This window comes from Miscanthus floridulus, chromosome 12 (genome assembly GCF_019320115.1).
Source record: "Miscanthus floridulus cultivar M001 chromosome 12, ASM1932011v1, whole genome shotgun sequence".
NCBI lineage: Eukaryota > Viridiplantae > Streptophyta > Magnoliopsida > Poales > Poaceae > Miscanthus > Miscanthus floridulus.
The window spans coordinates 47,085,235-47,108,650 of record NC_089591.1 but is presented as its reverse complement, the minus strand read 5'-3'; the positions used below and the strand labels follow the sequence as shown (position 1 = coordinate 47,108,650).

Here is a 23,416-nt window from a genome sequence, read left to right as displayed (position 1 = left end):
TAGAAAAATATCCGGCCACTAATTCGTTAGATTCTAATCACCATCGATATTAACAACAACTGAATCTTTTTTGTCTAAATAATAATCTAACACTATTACAGTACCATTATGAGAAAATAAGAGTGCTAAATTTGCATCTAAATTACCTACTTGCTATTATACGATAGATAATATAAGTAACCCATTAAACTAGCATATAATTTACCACTTATGTCATTATTAAAAGAATATCATCTCAAATCTACATCTAAATTATCAACATATACTACATGAAGAAAAATTATTACTATATATGTTTCTAAATTACCATCTTATATAAAAGTTGGCTTACATATGTATGTTATGTTTCAACTAGCTTCAAAATTTTCACCTTACCGAATTGTATACCAATAACACTATTAAAATATTTAAAATTATACCAATATTTATGATAATAGTTTGTGTAAACTGTTACTTTAAATAAATTTATATGTTTCAACTGAAATGTTATAACATATCTATTGACATACAGTACAACTGTAATTTGTAACATATCAACTGAATGTGATGAAAAAAAGGGAAAAGGGAAAAGAAACACTACAAGACACAGGCAGAGCAATTGCACGCCCACCGTGTTCAGATTTCAGACCTGTACACATACTCCACGTCGCCGGCGCCCGACGCCCAACCGGCCAACCCGCGCGCCCCCACGCCGCCGCCACCGACGCCATGTTCCAGCTCTACGATTATACAGTCACATCCTCCAGCACTCGCGGCTCCGCCCACCCGTAAGCTGCTCTGCTTCATCGATCCCGGGGGCGGACGCCGGCACGCCGCGCGCCCGCGCCGTCCGTTCCTCTCCGCGCCGGGGCAGTAGCCGCGCGCGCGCCCTCCGTTGGCATGTCCCGCCGCGCGAGCGCTGCTCGCGACCGGTGCTTGGAGCTGGAGCGCGTCATCGCGGGACAAGCAAGGTCGGGGAGCCTCGGCCTCGAGGACGCGCTTAAGCTGTTCGAGGAATTGCTGCCGAACGCCAGGCCCACCTCGGTTCGTGCTTTCAACAGCCTACTTAGCGTCATCTCTCGCGCCCAATGCTCTTCAGCCTCCGAGCTCGCTGCTGTCTCCCTCTTCAATAGGATGGCCCGTGCTTGCTCCAACAAGGTGCGTCCAGACCTGTACACATACAGCATCCTCATTGGTTGTTTCTGTCGCATGGGTCGCCTGGAGCATGGCTTCTCTGTCTTTGGCCTCATCATTAAGACGGGATGGAGGGTGGATGACGTGGTCATCAATCAACTGCTCAAGGGCCTCTGTGATGTGAAGAGGGTGGGCGAGGCCATGGACATATTGCTCCGAAGAATGCTTGAGTTTGGCTGCAGGCCAGACGTAGTTTCCTACAACACACTTCTTAAGGGTTTCTGCAATGAAAAGAGAGTTGAGGAGGCACTTGATCTGCTGCAGACGATGGCTGATGATGGAGATCGAAGCTGCACACCAGATGTTGTGACATACAACACGATCATTGATGGCATGTGCAAAGCTCATGCAGTTGACAGGGCTGAGGGTGTCCTTCAGCAGATGATTGATAAAGGTGTTATGCCAGACATCCAGACATATACCTGTCTGATCCATGGATACCTCTCTACAGGACAATGGAAAGAAGTGGTTCAAAGGCTCAAAGAAATGTACGCACATGGTCTTCACCCAAATGTTGTGACATACAACACGGTCATTGATGGCCTGTGCAAAGCTCATGCAGTTAACAGGGCTGAGGGTGTCCTTCAGCAGATGATTGATAAAGGTGTTAAGCCAGACATCCAAACATATATGTAACACCTCGGGTGTTTAAATACTAAAACCTGACATGTCATCATACGCATTGCAAAGCATTTGGCATTTGGTGAAAACTTTGAGATGCATACACTAAAACAAGTTTATATTTATGTAGTATGTGTTGAATTGTATTGTTTGACTCAAGTTCAAAGTTTGCTTGGATTTTTAAATTTTCGAGAAAACCCTGATTTTCAGCATTTAAATTCTACCCTGAAAACTTATTTCAAAATCTAAGCATATTTTGGGGTTGAGCCCAAAGGCAAAAGTGTAGAGCTTGACAAGTTATACAAAGTTTGTTTTTGGAGTTTTCAAAGTTGTTATGAAAAATTTGGAGTAATTCGAAAAGGCGTAATTCGTTAAATTTCCCCTATTCGAATTCAAAAGTTCATTTCAAAATCTAGACCGAATTTGGGGTTGGTTATAAAAGCAAAGTTGTAGAACTTTGAATTTTGAACAACTTTTATTTTTGGAGATTTTTTAGTTCTACAAAATTGGAGTAATTTGGTATTTAAAAGGAATGGCAATTCTGTAATATTAGTGAACAGTGTTCACCGCCATAGCTACACCGCCGGCGACCTTTGGTTTGCTTCCAGGCGCGATCGTGGCCGTCTTTGGCGTCGCGCTGGCGCGGTGAAGGCCACAGCGCAGCTTCCTTGCGCTTCTGAGCCACTCTATTTAGCCTTGGCCATCGCCGTTTGCCCCCGCTCTCTTCCTCTGTTTTCTTCTGTCGCCACTGTCCATCTCTGGTGAGCTTGTGCCATCGTCTCAACGCGTTTCAGTCGCCGCAAAAGCTTGCTACAGCTCCGCCTTATCCTTATGCGCCCAGCCAACCCACCAATTTAGCTTGATTTCGCCAAGAAACTGCTGTGCGCGCTCTTCTTCCTCGCGGCCGGCAGCGTCGCCGTCGTGTTCGCCTCACCATGGCCAGAGCTCCACGGTGCGCCTCTGCCCTGCTGAGTCTTGCTTCAGCTTCGCCACGATGCCGTGGTACTCTATGACCCATTGATTTCTCATTTTGACCACCACAGCTACCGGAGCATCGCCACGGATGACGGTCTGCTCCGCCGTGCCTGCTTGGAGCGTCGACCAGCCTCTTCGTTGCTCCTCCGATCCTGCTCGTTGCTCAGTCGTGTTCGGGGTGAGGTGCTGAACCCTTCTGTGCTAAGTGTTTAACCTCTACCGCGCTTGTGTCACCGGTGTAGCACGGCCGTGCCGTCGTGCCCACCATGGTCGTCGCTGTGCTCGGTCCTGGCCACGTTTGGTCTCGGTTGTGCCATCAATAGTTGCGCCTGGTTGTAGTGATCACCGTGGTGCCTTTGCCTTCGTTGTTGGTCTCACCGGCAGCGAGGAATCGCCGGTCAGCGTGCGTGTCACCGGAGTCAGCGCTGGAGGTTGAAGATGACAAGTGGGGTCTGTTTGTCAGTGATTCAGCGTTCAAATGGAATTTTTCTATTTTCAGATTTGAATAAATAGTGATGTAATTTGTTATTTTTGTGCAGATTTATTTAGAACTCCAAAAATTATGAAAATTTTTGTGTGACCTATTTGTGATGTATATTATTTAAGAAAAATATGAAATGTTATTTTTCAGCACTTTTTGAATGTGATGAAAATTGCTCAATTTATTAATAAATGGATTTCCATGATTTTTCTAGGCTTATTTAATTGTCCAAAAATTATGAAATTTGTTTTGTCACTTACTTATCATGTAATGAACATTTACAAAAATTTTGAGGTCAATTGGAACAAGTTGATTTATTTCATAATTCTTAATTAATTAATTAATTCTTAAAAGCAAATAGTAACCTTTAGTGATTTAAGTTTTGTTTGAATTTTTGATTGAGTGATGTCCTTGGGTCATTAGTTGGTAATGATCTTTGGCAATTGATATAAGTAGTATGAAAAAGATTTGGTTAGTTTAACTTATAATTGTACCGCGAAGGAAAGTTGTATTTAAATTATTAATTTTTGCATCCATCATCGAGCATCATGTTTCGTATTCCGCATCATGTTAAACATGGCATTGTTACTACGTGTAGTGAACGAAGGTGAACACGTGGTAGTTAATCAAGTTGCAGAGGAGGTTAATCCGTCTGTTGAGGTCGGATCGAATACTTGTGAAACGTCGCAGGAACCGGACTTTTCCGTCAACGAAGGCAAGCCCCGGATGCATACAACCCTACCTTGTGTTTTACAAATTAATTTTGCTTTTGCTTTTCTTTACTGCATTAAGTGATTAGGAGTTAAGTAAAAGCCTAATTGGTGCATTACCAACTTTGTTTTTCCATATCTACCTTGTTACCAGATTTATTTCATAAATGACTAGTTATGCTTAGTCATGCTTAGCCGAGTGATTACCGGTCACCTGAGAATTTTAAATGGATCTTTGGTTACTTATGTTATCATGAAATATGAGCTTGTGAAGTAATAAATCTAGACCGGGCAGACTCGGTGTGTGTGAGCCACAAGACATGGAGATCTTATGAGCGGGTACTTTCTATCTGTGTCGATTAAGGTCCGTACCGTTGTTGAATTGCATGAGGTGAGACTTTGTAGTACTAACCACATACTCCGGTAAGCCTTTACTCGGCTATTCTATTATGAGAATGGCTACTCGCGCACTGGGAGTGGAGAGATGGCGAGAGTAGCGTGTACCCACATGGCCATGGGCTGGAATGGTGGAGTACTGTATTCTCGGGTGGCGCGGACCTGTTCTTGTTTTAGAGGATCCAAGAGTAGGTTGGTATATGTAGGTCGAGGACCTACATATGTCGTGTGGTCTAGAATCCCCAGCTGGGTTTATAATCGGTTCGAATCGTCGTTGCTCCTCGGTTATGGAGACTCAACTCACTGTTCATCATCGTAGTATTAATAACTAGAACTTGAGAATGGTTTGTGAAGGTGTTGGATATGAAGTTTCATGATCTCATTATGGATCGTGTCATCTTTGTATATGATTTTATGAAGTTTTAACTGTTGAAATAAAGAATTTTGTTAAAGAGCTTTTACGTAAAATAACTTTGATTATTGCTAAAACCATACCTTGAATCCCTGAGCTTGCATTCCCGAGTCTTCTCAGTTTTATTTCGGTTAAGTCTTGTTGAGTACTTTTGTACTCAGGGTTCGTTTACCCTTGTTGCAGGTGAGCCTCATGAGCAGATCTGTTTTGGATCGTACTGCATGACTATTGTTCGATCTGACGATGAGAAGTAAATGTGTGGCCCTTGGGCAGGGCAGTTTCATTGTGTGTTTTGTATTATATTATAATGCCACTCCACTATTTCATTTTGTAATAATCATCGAACTTAGTTGTGAGGTTTAAAGCTACTGTTTTGTAAATTATGTTGTTGTAAGACTTTCGCTGTTTTTACTCTGGTGTAGATATTTGAATAAATATTGTAATACTGCAATGACTCTGTAACGTGATCCTGCTTGGAAATCGTGGATGATTCGAGGTTCCCCGAGGACACCCGACAGTCTTCTTAAGTTACCGGAAACATATGCATAGATGTCAAAGGTCCTCGGATAGTGACAGGTGCATGTGGGCCCTATAATTTAGGAGGTTCTGCCATAGAATGGTATTAGAGCCAGGTCGTTGCAAGGTTTTTGTTGTATTGTTTTACAAAAACTTCAAAATGATTTGGATGACTAAATTTAACTTGATAATTTGGTCCAAATTGCTTTTGACTTATCTTATTTCTTTCTCACCATTCCTTATTTGATTAAAAAGGTTTTGTGTGATGGAGTAGTAATCTTACTATGCCCTATATAAAAACAAATGTTGTTTATGTGCATTATAAGCTTTGATGTTTTTGTTCGTAAGAACGATTCATGCATCATGATTAATTCACTAGTTACTTCCTTCATCTCTGAGTTTGGAGTTGAGTAGTGAGTCTAGTTTGAGTAATGTAATCCATCATAGCTGTTCTTTAGACTTTGATCAAATGATCTTACTTGGATTAAATTGGCTTCCTACAGTATGGCTCGTACCAAGATGACGTCCCATAAGTCCACTAGACCCAAAGGAGTTCCTCGTCACCAACTTGCTCCTAGGAATGATGGTGCTAGCAGTAGCAGCTCTAGGCCTGATCCCCAGGCAGAAATATAGAGGATTTCTATAGAGTTAGCACAAGCTACTAGAGATAGGGCTTTGGATGCTATACAGGTAGGAGAATTACAGGATCAATTGAGGCATCTCACCACCACGCACAGGAACTACGAAAGCATGTTAGTTCGTATGGTGGAGGGAAGGAATGAAGCTTGGCATAGGGAAAATGTAGCTAGAGCTAGAACTCATGAGCTAGAATTCTATGTAGAAGATTTAGAAGAACATAATACCTATCTACATGAGGAAGTTCATAGGCTTAGCAATCTACTAAATCCAAATCATAAACCCCAAGCTGATGCCATGGACCCCAGTGTCATCCTTGTCGATGATGACGAATCGGAAGAAGAAGAAGAAGAAGATCCTGAAGAATTAGTAATGATCGATGAAAGTGATAATGAAGGCGGTAATATTTCTGGAATGGATACCGAGCTGGAAGTTTGAAGTGATCAAGGAAAGGAGTAGAGTTGTATAATAGTTAGTTCTAGTTAAGTTATGTAGCCTTGTTTTGGTACTTACAGGCTCTGGTGTTTATATTAGTAAACTCTATGTAATGTGTCTGGAGTAAGCTTTTGTGCAATTCAATAAAGACTTGTGAATAAAGTTTGGTTTGTTATGAGCAGATGCGTCGTACGTGGGGTTCGTATATTCCAGGAACTTCACAAGATGAGGACGGTATTTCAGATCCGCCACCAGTTCCAACAAATATGGCTGATGCTATAACCGCACTTGTCAATGTGACGGCCAAAAATTCTCGTTTGCTTCATGAGATAGCTCAGAGTAATCAGAATCAGATGCACAGAAACCGTGGTCGCCACCATAACAGACAGGAGGCTACATATGTTGATTTTATAGACACAAGACCACCGGTGTTCACCAAGGTAGATGAACCATTGGAGGCTGATGACTGGCTTCGAACCATGGAGCAAAAATTTGATCTTATTCTATGCACGGAGTATTAGAAACCTGCGTTTGCCGCTCAGCAACTTAGAGGAGCAGCAAGTGCTTGGTGGGCAAACTTAGTGGCTATGCAACTAGCTGGCATTCCAATAACTTGGGCTGAGTTCCGTACTACCTTTAGAGCCCATTATATCCCTGAAGGAGTTATAGCTATGAAGCTGGATGAATTCCTTGCTTTGAAGCAAGGAGATCAAATAGTGATGCAGTATGTGGGAAGATTCAATCACCTGTCATAATATGCATCTGAACATGTCAATATGGATGCCAAGAAGAAGAAGTGGTTTATGAGAGGTCTGAATACCAAGCTGCAGACAATGATGACAACTTGTACTAATGTTACTTACCATGAGGCAGTAAATATTGCAATTGCTTCAGAGTCAAAGTATCAGCAACATAAGGAGCTAAAAAAGAAAAAGAGTATGCCGTCTGGATCTTTTGGGGGAAATCAGAAGAGGCAGAGGGTGATTTATCATCCAGTACATCATAATCGTCCTCCTTATCGTCCGCCGTAGTCCCAAGCCAGGCAATAGTCAAATGTCCATCCTGCTATAACTTACCTGAATTCACAGTCGACCAATGCTCCTGGTGGCAATGCTCCAACGTCCCAGGGTCACAACTATATGTGTTACAATTATGGAAGGACTGGTCATTTCTCCAGGGAATGTCCATATCCTAGGTAGGCTAATCAAAATTATCAGAAGACCCCTGCCAATCAACAACAGAGTCAGGCACCAAACAAGAACCCCAATCAGAATGCTCAGAAGGGTAAAGATGAGAGGAAGACAGGATGGATGTTCTATATTCAAGCTGGAGAAATTCTGGAAGGGGAGCCAGTGATGATGGGTATGTTTCCTGTTGCCAATCATCCTGTAGTTATACTTTTTTATTCTAGCGCATCGCATTCATTCATCAATAGAACATTTGTCGTGAAGTATGAAATTTCAATTGGGGCAACAAAGGAAAGTTTCTTTATACAGTCGTCCGGGGGACGTCTGTGTACTAAGGAAATGGTATACCAGGTACCCGTAAACCTGGGTGGGCATATTTTTTCCACTACCATGATTATCCTTAAGGATCAGGATATAGATGAAATCTTGGGAATGAATTGGATGTATCAGCATAAGGCTATTATAGATGCTTTGAATAGAACTTTAAGGGTAAGTTTGCCTGATAGTACTTCTCAACTTCTCATACAACTTCCAACCTTAAGAAGATCAGTGGACAAGATTTGTGCAACTCCTGTTAAAGAGATTAGAGATATCCCGGTAGTGTGTGAATTTCCGGATGTGTTTCCTGAAGATTTACCCGGTCTACCACCTGATAGGGATGTACAGTTTAACATAGAGTTGTAACCTAGAACAGCTCCGATTTCTTGGAGAGCTTATAGGATGCCACCTAAGGAATTGGCCGAGTTGAAGACTCGGTTACAAGAATTGATTGAGAAGGGGTTTATCCAACCTAGTTCATCACCTTGGGGATGTCCGGCAATTTTTGTGAAAAAGAAAGATAAGACCCTAAGGTTATGTGTCGACTATCGTTCGTTGAATGAAGTGACCATCAAGAATAAGTATCCATTACCTTGGATAGATTTGCTTTTTGATCAATTGGCCAGAGCTAAAGTTTTCTCCAAGATAGATTTGAGGTCAGGATATCACCAAATCAAGATAAAGCCTGAAGATATTCCCAAAATGGCATTTACCACAAGATATGGATTATATGAATACTTGGTAATGTCTTTTGGTTTGACAAATGCTCCAGCTCATTTCATGTATCTGATGAATTCAGTATTCATGCCTGAGCTAGACAAGTTTGTAGTGGTGTTTATTGATGACATTCTAGTATATTCCAAGAATAAGAAAGAACATGCGGAACATCTCAGAATTGTTCTGACCCGCTTGAGAGAACATCAACTATATGCCAAGTTCAGCAAGTGTGATTTTTGGCTTAGGGAAGTGCAATTTCTTGGACATGTCTTGTCAGCTGAAGGAGTTGCAGTTGATCCCAGTAAAGTGAAGGATGTGCTTGATTGGAAACCGCCAACCACAGTTCATCAAGTTCAGAGTTTTCTGGGTTCGGCAGGGTATTACCGTCGGTTTATTCTAGATTTCTCTAAAGTATCAAAGTCCATAACTGAATTGTTGAAGAACCAAGTCAAGTTTGTCTGGTCATCTGATTATGAAGAGGCTTTCTAGACTTTGAAGAGATTGTTGACTACTACACCAGTATTAGCCCAACCTGATATCGGGAAGCCGTTTGATGTTTATTGTGATGCTTCAAGTATTGGTATTGGATGTGTGTTGATGCAAGAAGGCCGAGTCATAGCTTATGCATCCAGGCAACTTAAACAACATGAAGAACACTATCCGACTCATGATCTAGAGTTAGCAGCTATGGTTCATGCTCTGAAGATTTGGCGGCATTACCTACTTGGTAATATGTGTCAGTGTCATATTTATACAGACCACAAGAGCTTAAAGTATATCTTTACTCAGTCAGAGTTGAACATGCGACAAAGAAGATGGTTAGAACTGATTAAAGATTATGACTTGGAAGTACATTATCACCCCGATAAAGCAAATGTGGTTGCAGATGCCCTTAGTTGCAAAAGTTATTGCAATTATCTAGCAGTGAGAACAATGGGTTTGACTTTATGCCAAGAGATGGAAAAGTTGAGTATAGGGGTGATTCAACAAGGAAGTTTGACCAACATAACTGTTGAAGCCACTATTCGAGACCAGATTATCGCTGCTCAGAAGGAAAATAAGGGTATAGCCCATGTCAAGGAAAGAGTCAAGAATGGAAAAGCGGAATGCTTTAGCATAGATGATGAAGGTGTGCTATGATTCAAGGATCGCCTGGTGGTACTAAAAGTTCCTGAGTTGCGGCAGTCAATTCTAGAAGAGGCACATGCTACTAGGTTATCTATCCATCTGGGAAGCAACAAGATGTACCATGTGTCGGTGTTTTGGACCGGGGGATCCTCAACCAACTAGTGAATTTGTGCTGCGTGTTCCCAATCCTAGATGGTGATGCAAAGAGACACAAGGTTTATACTGGTTCAGGCGATTGGTGCCCTACGTCCAGTCTGAGAGATCGATCTTGTATTCCTTGCACCGAAGTGCTTGTAGTAGGGGGTTACAAGCTAGGTGAGAAAGGGAGCTAGTCCTAGGTCTCAGTGTGGAGTGATGTGGACTACTTGAGACGTTGCTCTCAGGTGGCCCGGGTGTATGCGTGTTACAGGGTGTTGTTTTTGTGAGTGCCTGTGTCCTCTCTAGAAATGGCCCAAGTCCTTTCCTTTTATAGTTGAAGGGAGGACAAGGGTAGTACGTGTGCTAACTATACAACATCGTGCGAATGGAGGCGGCGTGTTCGAGCCCTATAGCCTTTTCCTATGGTGGTGTGGTCATCGGAGTGGTCTGTCCTTGAAGCGCTGGGGCGACGTGCTGGTCACATCCGATCCTATGCGTCATGGGAGCTCCAGGGCTGCCTCAAAGCGGGCGCGGCGGTCAGCGTGCGAGTTGCCATGGATTGACTATGCATGAGGCCGAGGCTTGGTTGGTGCCGAGGCTGAACCGTGGTGGGGGTCTCGGCAGACGTGAATCTTGAGATGGCCGAGGCCCTGACATAGAGTGCCGAGGCTCGGAGGGAGCGGTCGATCTGGTACGCTGGTTTGGAGGCAATGATGGCCCAGGCCAGACTTCCCATGCCGCGCTATCTTTGGGGCATGTGTTATGGGGCACAGCGTAGCGCCGGCCCTGATTGTGGGCACAGTGCCAGAACACAGTGGCTGGTAATCCCTGCCACACCTTGTCTTAGCCGGTATGGTGTTGATGCGACCTCTTGTCCCATCGGCCACTCCGTGGTGTCGAGCCATCGTCTGGCTGAGATTGCGGGAGTGGTTGACGCATTAATGGGACGTGGCATGCTGTCGGGAAGGCTGGTCGAGGCGGGAGCGATGGGTTATTGACAAGCCAGCCTCGAGCGATATGGAGAATAGCTGTCCTATTCGAGGCTATACGCATGGGGCCTCGGGCGAGACGGAGATTGGGATCCTTGCCAAAGCCTCTCGCGAGAGGCCTCACGCGAGGTGGAGATTTCGTCAGGGTGTCAAGACCTCCCGTGCGAGGTCTCAGGCAAGGCGGAGAGCCGGTGGGTCTCGACAGGGCTGGTGATGGAACCATGGCTTACCTTCTAGCTTTGTTGTTGACGGGATTTAAATGACTCTTTTGGTGGATGCTCGAGGTACCCCGTTTTATGGTACACGACAGTAGCCCCCGAGCCTTAGGGGGGGTGCGTGCACTCTCCCTAAGGGTTTGTTGAGACTCGGCTTGCGGCCGCTCCTATAGGGTTTATGTCTCGCTTCTTGAGGTTTTGGTGGGTGCGCGCGAGCGCACCCACCGGGTGTAGCCCCCGAGGCCATGGAGGAGTGGATTTTACTCCTCCAGGGGCTTTTTTCGTGTTTGAGTGAGAAGTTTTTATCGTATTTGCCGAGCCCACAAGTGCGAGTTCGGGTCACGGGGTTTTGACGATGTTGCATGGAGAGCCCCCAAGCCTCTGCACCAAGCAAGAGGGCGATCAGGGGTGCCCTTGACTTTTTGCACGACCCTCATGCTTCCTTTTCACTTGGAAGGAGGGGTGGAATGTGCCAGGCTACCCTCAGTGGGCACGAGCGGTGGCACTTCCGGTGAGCTGTTATCGGGTAAGTTTGAGTGGAGGCCCGTGCCCCGGTCACTAGGGGATGGCTAGTGGTCTAGAGACGCACTCTAAGGGTACCGAAGGGTTTCTCTAGTGGATGCCGAGGCCGTTTGCTAGGCCCCGGTGGCTCGATGCCTCCCTATGGTGGGATCCCATTCGGAGACCTCCCTGCTGGTCTCGAACATGACTTAGGACGCCCCGAGCGATTGTTTGCTCAGGCCTTGGCCATACGTGGGCTCACCCATAGTCATCCCTGACTCTATTGCCTTGGGGTGGCTGTCGAAACCTCAGGGGGCCCAGCCTTCGAACCCCTAGACCATAACGGGCTCGGTGCCCTTTATCGTGTTTGTAACAAAACTTCCAGCATGGGCTTAGGTCGTTTGTCTTTGTCTTGGGTGCAGGAGGAGCCCCTGAGCCTCCGCCCGGAGCGAGAGGGCGGTCAAGGGTCCCCCTGGCTTTTTTGTTTGACCCTCACATATCCTTTTCGTTCGGAAGGAGGGGTTGTTTGCCGAGCCCATTCGGGTGCAAGCCTAGGCCGCTGGGTCTCGGCAAGGTTGCAGGAAGAGCCCCCTAGCCTCTGCACGGAGCGAGAGGGCCATCGGGAGTTCCCCTGGCTTTTTGTACGCCCCTCGCACATGAGGGTTTGTTTGCCGAGGCCCCTTTGGGCGTGAGCCAGGGTCATAGGGTCTCGACATATCTGTAGGAAGGGCTCCCTAGCCTCTGCACGGAGCGAGAGGGCCGTTAGGAGCTCCCCTGGCTTTTTGTGTAACCCTCACGCTTCCTTTTCACTCAGAAGGAGGGGTTGTTTTGCCGAGCCCCCTCGAGTGCGAGCCGGGGTCGCTAGGTCTCGGCAAGGTTGTAGGAAGAGCCCCCTAGCCTCTACATGGAGCAAGAGGTCCATCAGGGGTTCCCCTGGCTTTTTGTACGACCCTCATGCTTCCTTTTCGCTCAGAAGGAGGGGTGGAATGTGCCAGGCTACCCTCGGTGGGCACAAGCGTTGGCACTTCTAGTGAGCTGTTATCGGGTAAGTCTGAGTGGAGGCCCATGCCCCATTCACTAGGGGACGGCTAGTGGTCCAGAGACGCACTCCAAGAGTACTGGAGGGTTTCTCTAGTGGGTGCCGAGGCCGTTCGCTGGGCCTCGGTGGCTCGGCGCCTCCCTACGGTGGGATCCCATTTGGAGACCTCCCTGCCGATCTCGGACACGACTTAGGCTGTCCCAAGCATTTCGCTTGCTTGGGCCTTGGCCCCATGTGGGCTCGCCCGTGGTCGTCCCTGACTTTGTTGTCCTAGGGCAGCTGTCGAAACCCCTAGGGGCCCAACCTTCGAACCCTTGGACCGTAATAGGCAAAGAGCCCGGTTCCTTCATCTGAAAGGAATAGGGCGGGGGGGGGATATCTCCTCCATTGGCTCGGCAACGTCTAGCACGCCTTTTGAGGCAGTTTTCTGGGGAGACAGAACGATGCCTGCTGCCGCAGCGGTCGGATGCGACGTGGTGGATGGGACATAACTGTTCCCGTAATTAATGAGAAAAAGGTGGGCACATAGGCGGTGAAATCAGATCAGGGTTAACCACACCGGATCTAGGGGAAACTTCCCCGATTTCATCGCCCATCCGTTTCGCCTTTACCCTGTATAAATACGCAACAAGCCTCGCCCCTCCTTACCTTACCTTTCCTATGTTAGTTCTACCCCCATCGAGCTGTCGCTAGAGCAGTGGGCACCGGGAAGAAGGGAGAAGGGTGAGCCAGAGAGAGAGAGAGAGGGACTCACCATCGCATCCGAACCCTCCACCGCACTCATGGCCGGCAACATCGTTGTCATCGAGGTGGACCCTTGGGATCCGTCAGATGTCACCGTGGAGATGCTCCAGTCGCTCGTCGACGGTGGACTCCTTCGTCCGGTGACGGACCCCAATAGGCCAGAGTGGATTGCTCCATTGGGCGAGCTGGAGCCGAGGCCTCACGACGGCTACGTCATGAGCTTTGTCTCCTTTCACGAGCGCGGCCTCGATGTTCCGGCAGATCGGTTCATGTGGGCGCTCCCACACTACTATGGCGTGGAGCTCCACAACTTCAACCCCAACTCCATCGTGTAGGCGGCCATCTTCGTCGCTGTCTACGAGGGGTACTTGGGGATTGCTCCCCATTAGGAGTTGTGGCTTCATCTGTTCTGGGCGGGGCACACCACTAAGCCGACGAGCATGTCAGGCACGAGGAAAGCGGTGAGGGCCGGTGGCTGCACTCTCCAAGTGCATCAGGACCGCCAGCACCTCTACATCCTGGCCCAGCTTGCGTCATCCAATCGTCGATGGTACACGAGCTGGTTCTATCTTCGCAACGACGACAGAGGACTTCCCCCCTACACTGGGCGGATTGTGGGGAGCTGCCCGGAGAGGTGGAAGTACGGCATCCTGAGGGAGGATCAGCCCAAGCTGCAGCTGCTTCTAGAGGGGCTAGAGAGGCTATGGAGCCGTGGCCTTACTGCGGCCGTGGTCATGGCTGCCTTCCACCACTGAAGGGTGCTGCCGCTGATGGCTCGGTGGCGGCGCCTGTTCGAGATGAGGCCAGGTGAGCCAAATGAGGGCATTCGGATGTCCTCCTCTGCCCTTTCTGATGAGGAAATTCTTCGCCGAGTGGGGGAGACGGTGGAGGCGAAGCTAAGGGGCGGCAACCTGACCCCCATCGCGATGTGCCCGTCGCGGGGGTTCCTCTCGCTGGTAAGTTGCACGCCGCTGCAGCCCTCGAGCATTCCCCATTTCTCCTTACTTCTCGTTCCCTTATGTGCGTTCGCCGCTCCTGCAGGGGATGAGGGACATACGTGCCTCTCCGCCGCCCGTTCCCAAGGACATGAGGCGGCGGGCGATCAACCGGGCGCACGCCAAGGCGCAGAAAAAGCGGAAGGACGCTAAAGGCGGCGAAGCGCACGAAGAAGATCCTCGCGCGTGAGGAACTGGACAAGCGCCGCTGCCAGCAAAGGAAGGATGGCCTCCTGTTGGAGGAGTCCCCGTCGCCATTGATATCGATAGATGCCTCGGACGGGGATGATGAGGACGAGACAGGGCAGGGTCCCGTGGACCATCTCCCTGATGTAGGGGAGGCGGTGCCCGAGGCATTGGCAAGCAGCCCGGTGTTCCCAGGAGGAGGAGGAGGAGCTGCCCTAGGGTCAGCAGTTGCCCACCTCGGGGCCGAGGCTGACACGCTCGAGGAGCGGGCATTGGGCAAGCGTGCCGTCAGCCCAGTGGGCTCGGCGGTAGCGGTGGAGCAGGTGGCGGCGGGGGCGACGCAACTGCCCCCATAGAGGACCAAGGGGGCATCGGGGTCCGTCGAGGACCATTCGGCGCCGATGGACATGGAGGTCGTGCCTCTGCCGCCGCCACCGCCTGCACGGACAAGGGTCGCCGTGGCGAAGCAGTTGCCACCCCACTTGAGGTAGGTGTATTTTTGGTGGAGTCGTAGTGCTTTTTGTCCATTCCTTTGTCTTGTGCTGACCTTATAAACACTTTGTCCTTAGCCAAAAGTGGCCTGCGGAGGTGCCTACCTTGGTGCCCCTAAAAGCGCTCAAGGTTAACCCCGGCTCCACCACCCACTGGGTGATGGAGGCGTAGGCCGCCCTGCAACGTGGCGCGGCGTCGGCGAGGGCCGACCCAAAGGAGCCAGCCACCCAAGGAGGGGCTGCTGAGGCGGCCCTGACACAGGCGGGGGCGGGAGCGCCTCTGCCCCATGATGGCGAGACCCATGGGTCGGATGGGGCCGAGGTTTCCTTGCCTGTGGAGGTCACTAGGATTGAGGTCCCCATGGTCTCATAGGCCGGGGCGATGGAGGCCACGGCACCTAGGACCATCGAGGTCGCTGTGGTGGGCGCCAAAGGCCCCACGATCGCCGAGGCCACGGTGGTGGGGGTCGGAGCCCTTGGGACCACCGAGGCCACGGTGGCAGAGGCCGGAGCCCCCGGGACCACTGAGGCCATGATGGCAGAGGCCGAAGCCCCCGGTACCACCGAGGCTGATGTGATTGCGACGATGCTGTCGGCCCAGGAAGTGGAGACGAGGGCCGTGGAGGCCTCGGCGGCACCCTTGGTTCAAGGCCTGCCATCGTTGTAGGAGAGCGCCCGGGAGGTGGAAGTTCTTCTGATCTCCTCCGATGATACTTCCCGGGCATAGGAGATGGCCGGCGCCGATGTGGCGACATCGTGGAACAGCCATTTCCAACCCCGGGCGAGGGAAGTTCGACCCTCACGCGAGTATAACCCGAGCCCCACGGGTGGAATCACTCGCGTGTCCTGTAGTAGAGCCAGGATGACCTAGGGGCGGAGCCTCTGTTTGCCCTCGAGGACGCGGCCGAGGGCGGTCGCTGGGACACGTTCGAGCAGTACTGCTAGCTGGTGGAGCGGTCACTACGGATGGCGTTGTCTGTGGTGGCCAATGATTTGCTCGGGGTTGCCTAGGTTCGTGCTTTTTTTCTCATGCGGTGGTCTTTTTCCAAGTTTTCTTTATAGGGATTAACCCCTGTTCTGTTTCTCCCAGGAGCTCGAGACCCAGTCCCTTGGGAAGTTGGTCTTTCTCCGGTGGGAGAGGGACATCTAGGACCAGCTTCAGCGGCAGAAAGGTCTTCTTGCTGGCATCAACGAACTCCTGCCGGTGCAGAGCACAGAGGTGGAGGACCTCCGCCTTCGTTGTGCCAATGCGAAGGTCGAGGCAGCCATGGCTCAGGAGTAGCTCGCCCCTCTAGTAGCACGGGTCAAGGAGTTGGAGGAGGAGCTCACCCACATGGCCAGTGACTGGGACTCCTTTAGGTCTCGAGCCGAAGAAGCCACTGCCTCGGGCAAGGCTCTTGCTGGGCAGCTAGGAGCGGAACAGAGTGCGCACCAGCTAACGAAAGGTGCTTTGAATGAGGCCCTTGTAGCGGCTAAGACCTCGCGAACCGAGCCTATGGTTTGGAGGGGAAAGGCCAAGGGTGAGTCCTAGTCCCCTCGTTGTATTTGCTTTTTCTTATGTTCGCTTACTAACTTTGTGGTGTGTCACAGAGCTGGGGATTGAAGCTTCTAGGGTGGCCGAGGCTTCTCGGGTCGAGGCCCAGCGCCTGAAGGAGAAGGCCGAGGGTGAGTTTCATAGGCTTCCGTCCTTATTTGGCATGTTTTTCCTCTTGTTCAACCCCGTCCCGTTTCCTATGGTGCAGAGTCGGAGGCGGAGGTCACCCGTGCCGCCGAGGCTTCCGTTGCGGTGTAGACGGTGCTCGAGACCGAGATCAGGGAGCACAACGCACTGAAGGGTGCTGCCCGTGCTGCCTGTGAGGCCCTGGTGGTTGAGGGGGTTCAGTTAGGTAGCTCCCTTGGGAGCCATCTGATTGCGCTGAGCGATCAAGTGTGTGAGCGGCTCCAAGGAGCGCTGCATATGGGCGTCAAGCGCGCACTGGCCGTCATCGCCTCGCACTACGTCGATGTTGACCTCCAAGCCATCAGCGATGGCTATGTCTTGCCTGATGATGATGATGAGGCCGACGAGGTGGTGACAAAGCTGTTGGAGGCGGCGGAAGGTCCTGGCACAGCGCTGGCAACATTGTTTGAAGAGGAGGTGGTCCCTCCCCCATCGTCTGCCAATGCTGGAGGTCCTGAGCCCTGACCTGGGCCCAAGCGGCCATGTAAATAGAGTAGGAATTAACTTTGTATCGTAATGCTTGTGGCCATCGAGGCCTCTCTTTTAAAGTACTCATGTTTCTTTAATCGTTTATCTTGTATTTCCGAGCCTCTGCCCTCTTGTTGTCTCTGATCTGATTTCTTTGCAAAAAACCTCCTTGGAGCCTAAGCCATCCCCTAGGCGAAAGGTGGTGAGGGAGCACCATAGCCTGGAGGCTTAGGCCGTCTCATGACTCTACCGGCCTTCTGGCCCTGAGACGGGCTTTTGGTCCTTGGGTTTTCTGCAACCGATTCGTCAGAGCGTGCTAGAGGGTTTGGCGTAGGAATTTTTCGAAAAATGACTAAAAATGGTGCGTGGGACTTAGGGGGAATCCCCCATCTAGCCCCCGAGGGAGATTCGGTTCTGCGGAGGCAGAGCCAATTCTCCCTTACAGTGTCATCGTATTGCTGAGACCAACGATAGGCTTGGGGGGTTTCTCGAAAAATTAGAACAACTAAAGAACGCTTTTCAATTGTATTCTGAAAAACAATATATACAATGCTTGGAATTTTAAGGGTAAAAGCGACGTAGCTGTTCTATATTCCAAGCGTTGGTGAAGATTTCGCCCTTCTCGTTGGCTAGCTTGTAGGTTCCGGGCTTCAGCACTTGGGTGATGATGTACGGTCCTTCCCATGGCGGGGTCAGCTTGTGGCGACCCTTGTTGCTCTACGCTAGCCTCAACACTAGGTCGCCTACCTTCAAGTCTCATTTTCGGATGCGCCAGGCCTAATAGTGCCATAGGGTTTGTTGGTATTTAGCTGAGTGCAACAGCGCGACGTCTCAGGCTTCCTCCAGTTGATCGAGGGCGTCCTCTCAGATGGTGCGGTTGCTGTGTTCGTTATAGGCCTGTAGCCTTGGGGAGCCATATTCCAAGTCAGTGGGGAGGATGGCCTTGACCCCATAGACTAGGAAGAAAGGCGTGAACCCCGTGGCTCGGCTTGGAGTGTTCCTCAGACTCCAGATGACCGATGGGAGTTCGGCGAGCCATTTCTTGCCAAACTTCTTCAACCGGTTGTAAATTCTTGGCTTGAGGCCTTGTAGGATCATGCCGTTGGCACGCTCTACTTGGACGTTGGTCCTTGGGTGTCCTACGGCCGACCAGGCCACATGGATGTGGTGGCCGTCGCAGAACATCAAGAATTTTTTATCGGTGAACTGTGTCCTGTTGTTGGTGATGATGGTGTTGGGGACCCCAAACCTGTGGATAATGTTAGTGAAGAACAGCACTGCTTGCTTGGATTTAATTCGATTGATCGGACAAGCCTTGATCCATTTGGAGAACTTGTCGATTGCTACCAGTAGATGGGTGTAGCCCCCGGGGGCCTTTTGCAGAGGCCCGACCATGTCGAGCCCCCACATGGTGAACGGCCACGTGATGGGGATGGTTTGGAGGGCCAGGGCTAGGAGATGTGTCTACCAAGTATAGTACTGGCATCCTTCGTAGGAGCGTACTAGCTTGGTGGCATCGGCAACTGTCGTTGGCCAGTAGAACCCTTGGCAAAAAGTGTTTTCTACAAGCGTTCGGGGCACCGTGTGGTGCCCGTAGGCCCCTGTGTGCAAGTCCCAAAGTAGGGCTCGGCCTGCCTCGGCGGTGATGCATCGTTAGAGGACACCGGAGGGACTTCGCCTGTACAATTCATCATTGCAAAGGACGTAAGTCTTGGCTCGGCGCACAAGCCGTCGGGCTTCGATCCTGTCACTAGGAAGCTCCCCCCGATCAAGCCAATCAAGGAATGAGATTCGCCAGTCCGCGTCCTGGTCGGTCTGGGGAGGCTCGGTGTTAACTTCCATGACCTCAGGCTTGGTCGAGAGAGTCTTGGCAGCGGGGGGGGGGGGGCATCGAGCCCCATCGTGGGTTCGATAGGTGGGCCCTCCTCTGCTACCAAGATGTGGTCAATGGAAGGTTTGTGGAGGTCCCTGGCAAAGACGTTCGGGGGGACCAGAGCCCGTGCCGAGGCCATCTTTGCCAGTTCGTCGATGGCCTCATTGTACTTCCGCGCGATGTGGTTTAATTCAAGACCATAGAACTTGTCTTCTAGGTGGTGTACCAACTGGCAGTACGCCTCCATTTTGGGGTTGAGGCAGTTTGACTCCTTCATGACTTGATCGATGATGAGCTGCGAGTCGCCCCAGATGTCGAGATGCCGTACCCCAAGTTCGATGGCGACTTGCAAGCCGTTGACGAGGGCCTCATACTCAGCCGCGTTGTCGGAGGCGGCGAAGTGGAGCCGCACCATGTAGCGCATGTGTACTCTGAGGGGCAAGATGAAGAGGAGACCCACGCCTGCCCCGGTCTTCGTCAGAGACCCATCGAAGTACAAGGTCCAGCATTCTATCTGGACTTGAGCAGGTGGTAATTGGGTGTCGATCCACTCAGCCACAAAATCGGCCAAGACCTGAGACTTAATCGCTTTCTGAGGCGCAAAAGACAAGGCTTCCCCCATATGCTCGACGGTCCACTTGGCTATCCTGCCCGAGGCTTCCCGGTTATGGACTATCTCTCCCAAGGGGAAAGACGATACCACTGTCACTGGGTGGGACTCGAAGTAGTGATGCAGCTTGCGCTAGGCCAGGACTACGGCGTAGACCAGCTTCTGGATGTGGGGGTAGCGTGTTTTGGTCTCGAAGAGCACTTCGCTGATGAAGTAAACATGTCGTTGGGTGGGTAGAGCATGCCCCTCTTCCTACCTTTCTACTACTACGGCAGCGCTAACCACTTGGGTCGTTGCGGCGACGTGGAGTAAGAGGGCCTCATCCCTGGCCGGTGGTACCAGGATGGGAGGATTGGTGAGCAGTGCTTTGAGCCTATCGAGGGCTTCTTCGGCCTCGAGGGTCCAAGAAAAGTGCTCGGATTTTCTTAAGAGTCGGTACAGAGGCAAGCCTTTTTCGCCGAGGCACGAGACGAAGCGGCTCAGGGCAGCAAGGCATCCCATGACCCTCTGCACTCCCTTGAGGTCTCTGATTGGTCCCATGCTGGTTACGGCCGAGACCTTCTCTAGGTTGGCTTCGATGCCGCGCTCTAAGACTATGAATCCTAAGAGCATGCCTCGGGGGACCCCGAACACACACTTCTCGGGATTGAGCTTGATGCCCTTCTCTCTAAGGCATTTGAAGGCTATCTTCAAGTCGTCGATGAGATCCTCGGCCTTTCTACTCTTGACCACGATGTCATCCACATAGGCCTCAACAGTTCACCCAATGTGGTCACCAAAGACCTAGGTCATGCACCGCTGGTACATGGCCCCTGTGTTTCTGAGGCCGAAAGGCATAGTCACATAGCAGTACATGCCGAATGGGGTGATGAAAGAAGTTGCAAGCTGGTCGGACTTTTTCATCTTGATTTGATGGTAACCAGAGTACGCATCGAGGAAAGACAGGGTCTCGCACCCCGCAGTGGAGTCAACGATCTGATCGATTCGAGGTAATGGGAAGGGGACTTTTGGACATGCTTTATTCAAACCGATGTAGTCTACGCACATCCTCCATTTCCCATTTTTCTTCCTAACTAACATGGGGTTAGCTAACCACTCTAGGTGGGACACTTCCTTGATGAACCTGGCCGCCAAGAGTTTCTGCACTTCCTCGCCGATGGCCCTATGCTTTTCCTCGTTGAATTGGCGCAGGCGTTGCTTCACCAGTCTAGAGCTGGCCTGGATGTCCAAGGTGTGCTCAGCGACCTCCCTCGATATGCCTGGCATGTCTGAGGGACTCCATGCGAATATGTCGGCATTCACACGGAGGAAGTCGACGAGCATGGCTTCCTATTCGATGTCGAGGGTGGCGCTGATCCTCAGCGCCCGGTCGTCGGGGCAGGCGAGGTCGATCAGGACGAGCTTGATGGCCTCTGCGGGCTCGAATGCCCCTACATGACGCTTGGAGTCAAGCGCCTTGCCACCGAGTTGGTTGAGGTTGGCGATGAGGGTCTTGGCCTCTGCGAGAGCCTCGGCGTACTCGATGCACTCGATGTCGCAGTCGTATGCATGTTTGTACGTGGACTCGATCGTGATGACACCATTAGGACCCGGCATCTTGAGCTTGAGGTAGGTATAGTTGGGGACTACCATGAACTTGGCGTAGCACGGCCGCCCCAGGATGGCGTGGTAGGTTCCCCTGAACCCGACCACCTCGAAGGTAAGGACCTCCTTACGGTAGTTGGAGGGGGTGCCGAAGCAAATGGGAAGATCGATGCGCCCGAGGGGTCGCATGCGTTTCCCCGGCACGATGCTGTGGAAAGGTGCGGCGTCGCCTCAGAGCCTCGACCGGTCAATTTCCAAGAGCTCTAGGGTGCTGGCGTAGAGGATGTTGAGGCCGCTATCTCTGTCCATCAACACCTTAGTGAGCCAGGTGTTGCCTACGATTGGGTCGACGACGAGTGGGTATTGTCCAGGATTCAGGACATGGTTGGGGTGGTCATCTCGATCAAAGGTGATTGCCTCCCGAGACCAATCGATGTACCGGGGAGTGGCCACCTTGACCGAGAAGACCTCTCGGTGTTCCCTCTTTTGCTGCTACACTATAAGGCATGCCGAGGGTCCGTCAAAGATCATGAAGGCATTGTGTACCTCGGGGAACCCATTGTCCTTGTCATCGCCCTGGTCGCTGGCACCTTTCTACTTGGGGTCGTCATCGGGGAGTCTAAGCCTAGCGTAGTAACACCGCAGCATGGAGCAATCCTCGAGGGCATGCTTTACCGGGCCCTGGTGGTAAGGGCAGGGTTTCTTAAGCATGTCGTCGAATGGCCTGGATCCCCTGGGGCCTCGGGGATTCTTGCGTTCTGCGGCCGTGACCATATCGGCCTCGAGGACGGCCCGCTTCCCCTGGCGATCTTTTTTCTTTCTTTTGGGGAGGTGTGGAACCAAGGCCTCGGGGGCCTCATCCCTCCACTTCCCCTTGGCATTGTTCTTGGGGAAGATGGCCCCTACAGCTTCTTCACCCGAGGCAAAGTTGGTGGCGATGTCGAGGAGCACGACAGCTGAGCATGGTACGTTCCAGCCTAATTCTCCGACCAAGTTTCGGCAGGTGGTGCCGGAGAGGAAAGCCTGGACGATCTCTAAGTCATCGACGTTGGGCAACTCGGTGCGCTATTTAGAGAAGCGTCGAATGAAGTCTCAGAGAGACTCATCTGGTTTCTGGCGATAGCTCTTAAGATCCTAGGAGTTTCTAGGGCGCACGTACGTGCCCTAGAAATTCCCGACGAAGATCCTAACCAAGTCGCGCTAGTCGTGGATCTGAGAGGGAGGAAGGTGCTCGAGCCAGGCTCACGCTGAGTCTGACAAGAGCAAGGGGAGGTTGCGGATGATGAGCAGGTCATCATCTACGCCACCTAGTTGACAAGCCAAACAATAATCGGCAAGCCAAAGTTTAGGATTGGTCTCGCCGCTATACTTCGTGAGGTTGGCTGGTTGTCGAAACTAGGCTAGGAACTGAGCGCTGCGGATGGCCCTGCTAAAGACCTGAGGACCAGGCGATTCAGGAGAGGGACTGTGTCCTCCTCACTATCATAACGGCCACCTCGGTGTGGATGGTAGCCTCGGGCAGGCCCCTCATTGTCGTGGCGTCATCGCCTGCTGACCACCTCATGGTCTGCCTGCACCTCGCATTGGTTGCCAAGGCGGTCGAGCCACCCAGGGACCCCGTGGGCTATTGGCGCCCGAGCGGGCTCGGGACGAACCGAGGCCTCCCTATCCTGCTGATGCGGTGCCGAGGGGAGGTCCGAGGTGCCTCCGCGCCGCAGTGAGGAGGAACTCTCGGCCTGCTGTACCGTGGCGATCTCGAGGAGATCCCGGAGCTTGCCGCAAACCCATCGCCCTTCTGTGGTAGAGGGCTCAGGCATCACCCGCACTAGCATCGCTGCAACCGCGACATTCTGGCTAGCGTGATTGAAGATTGGGGGACGATCATCTCCTTCGTCATCGTTGATGTGATGGTGCACCTCATGGGCCCACCGCCGGGCTCCTCCACCGTCACCATGGCCCTGCTGCTCTTGCTCGAGAGTGTTTTGGAGCTGTTGCAGAAGGAGTCAATCTTGCTCGACCTTGGCCTGAAGCTCATGGAGCTGCTCCAGGTCCGGGCGTCAAAATTGTCTGAGGGCAAGGTTCTCGTTCCGTGTTGCCAGTGGGATAGTTCATGAAGGTGTGGCATCACCCATTCCCTGATGAAGCGGAGTATGGTTGC

At 51.1% G+C, this 23,416-nt stretch overlaps 1 protein-coding gene across 1 annotated transcript; it reads left to right on the top strand.

The window, feature by feature from the left end:
- Positions 1-622: 622 nt before the first annotated feature.
- LOC136495812 (protein Rf1, mitochondrial-like) lies at positions 623-23,372 on the top strand. Its single transcript, XM_066491635.1, has 4 exons — positions 623-1,777; positions 3,849-3,959; positions 16,594-16,668; positions 23,128-23,372. The coding sequence occupies exons 1-4, from the start codon at positions 880-882 to the stop codon at positions 23,370-23,372; spliced, it is 1,329 nt and encodes a 442-aa protein (XP_066347732.1). The 5' UTR covers positions 623-879.
- The last annotated feature ends 44 nt before the right edge of the window (positions 23,373-23,416 follow it).

What these genes read in the sequence shown, in the direction of transcription:
- LOC136495812 (XM_066491635.1), top strand. Translation starts at nt 880, where the DNA reads ATGTCCCGCCGCGCGAGCGCTGCTCGCGACCGGTGCTTGGAGCTGGAG. An exon ending in TCAGCAGATGATTGATAAAG is followed by an intron (nt 1,778 to 3,848) that starts GTGTTAAGCCAG and finishes TACTACGTGTAG; the next exon opens with TGAACGAAGGTGAACACGTG. An exon ending in CCTGAAGGAGAAGGCCGAGG is followed by an intron (nt 16,669 to 23,127) that starts GTGAGTTTCATA and finishes GCGTGATTGAAG; the next exon opens with ATTGGGGGACGATCATCTCC.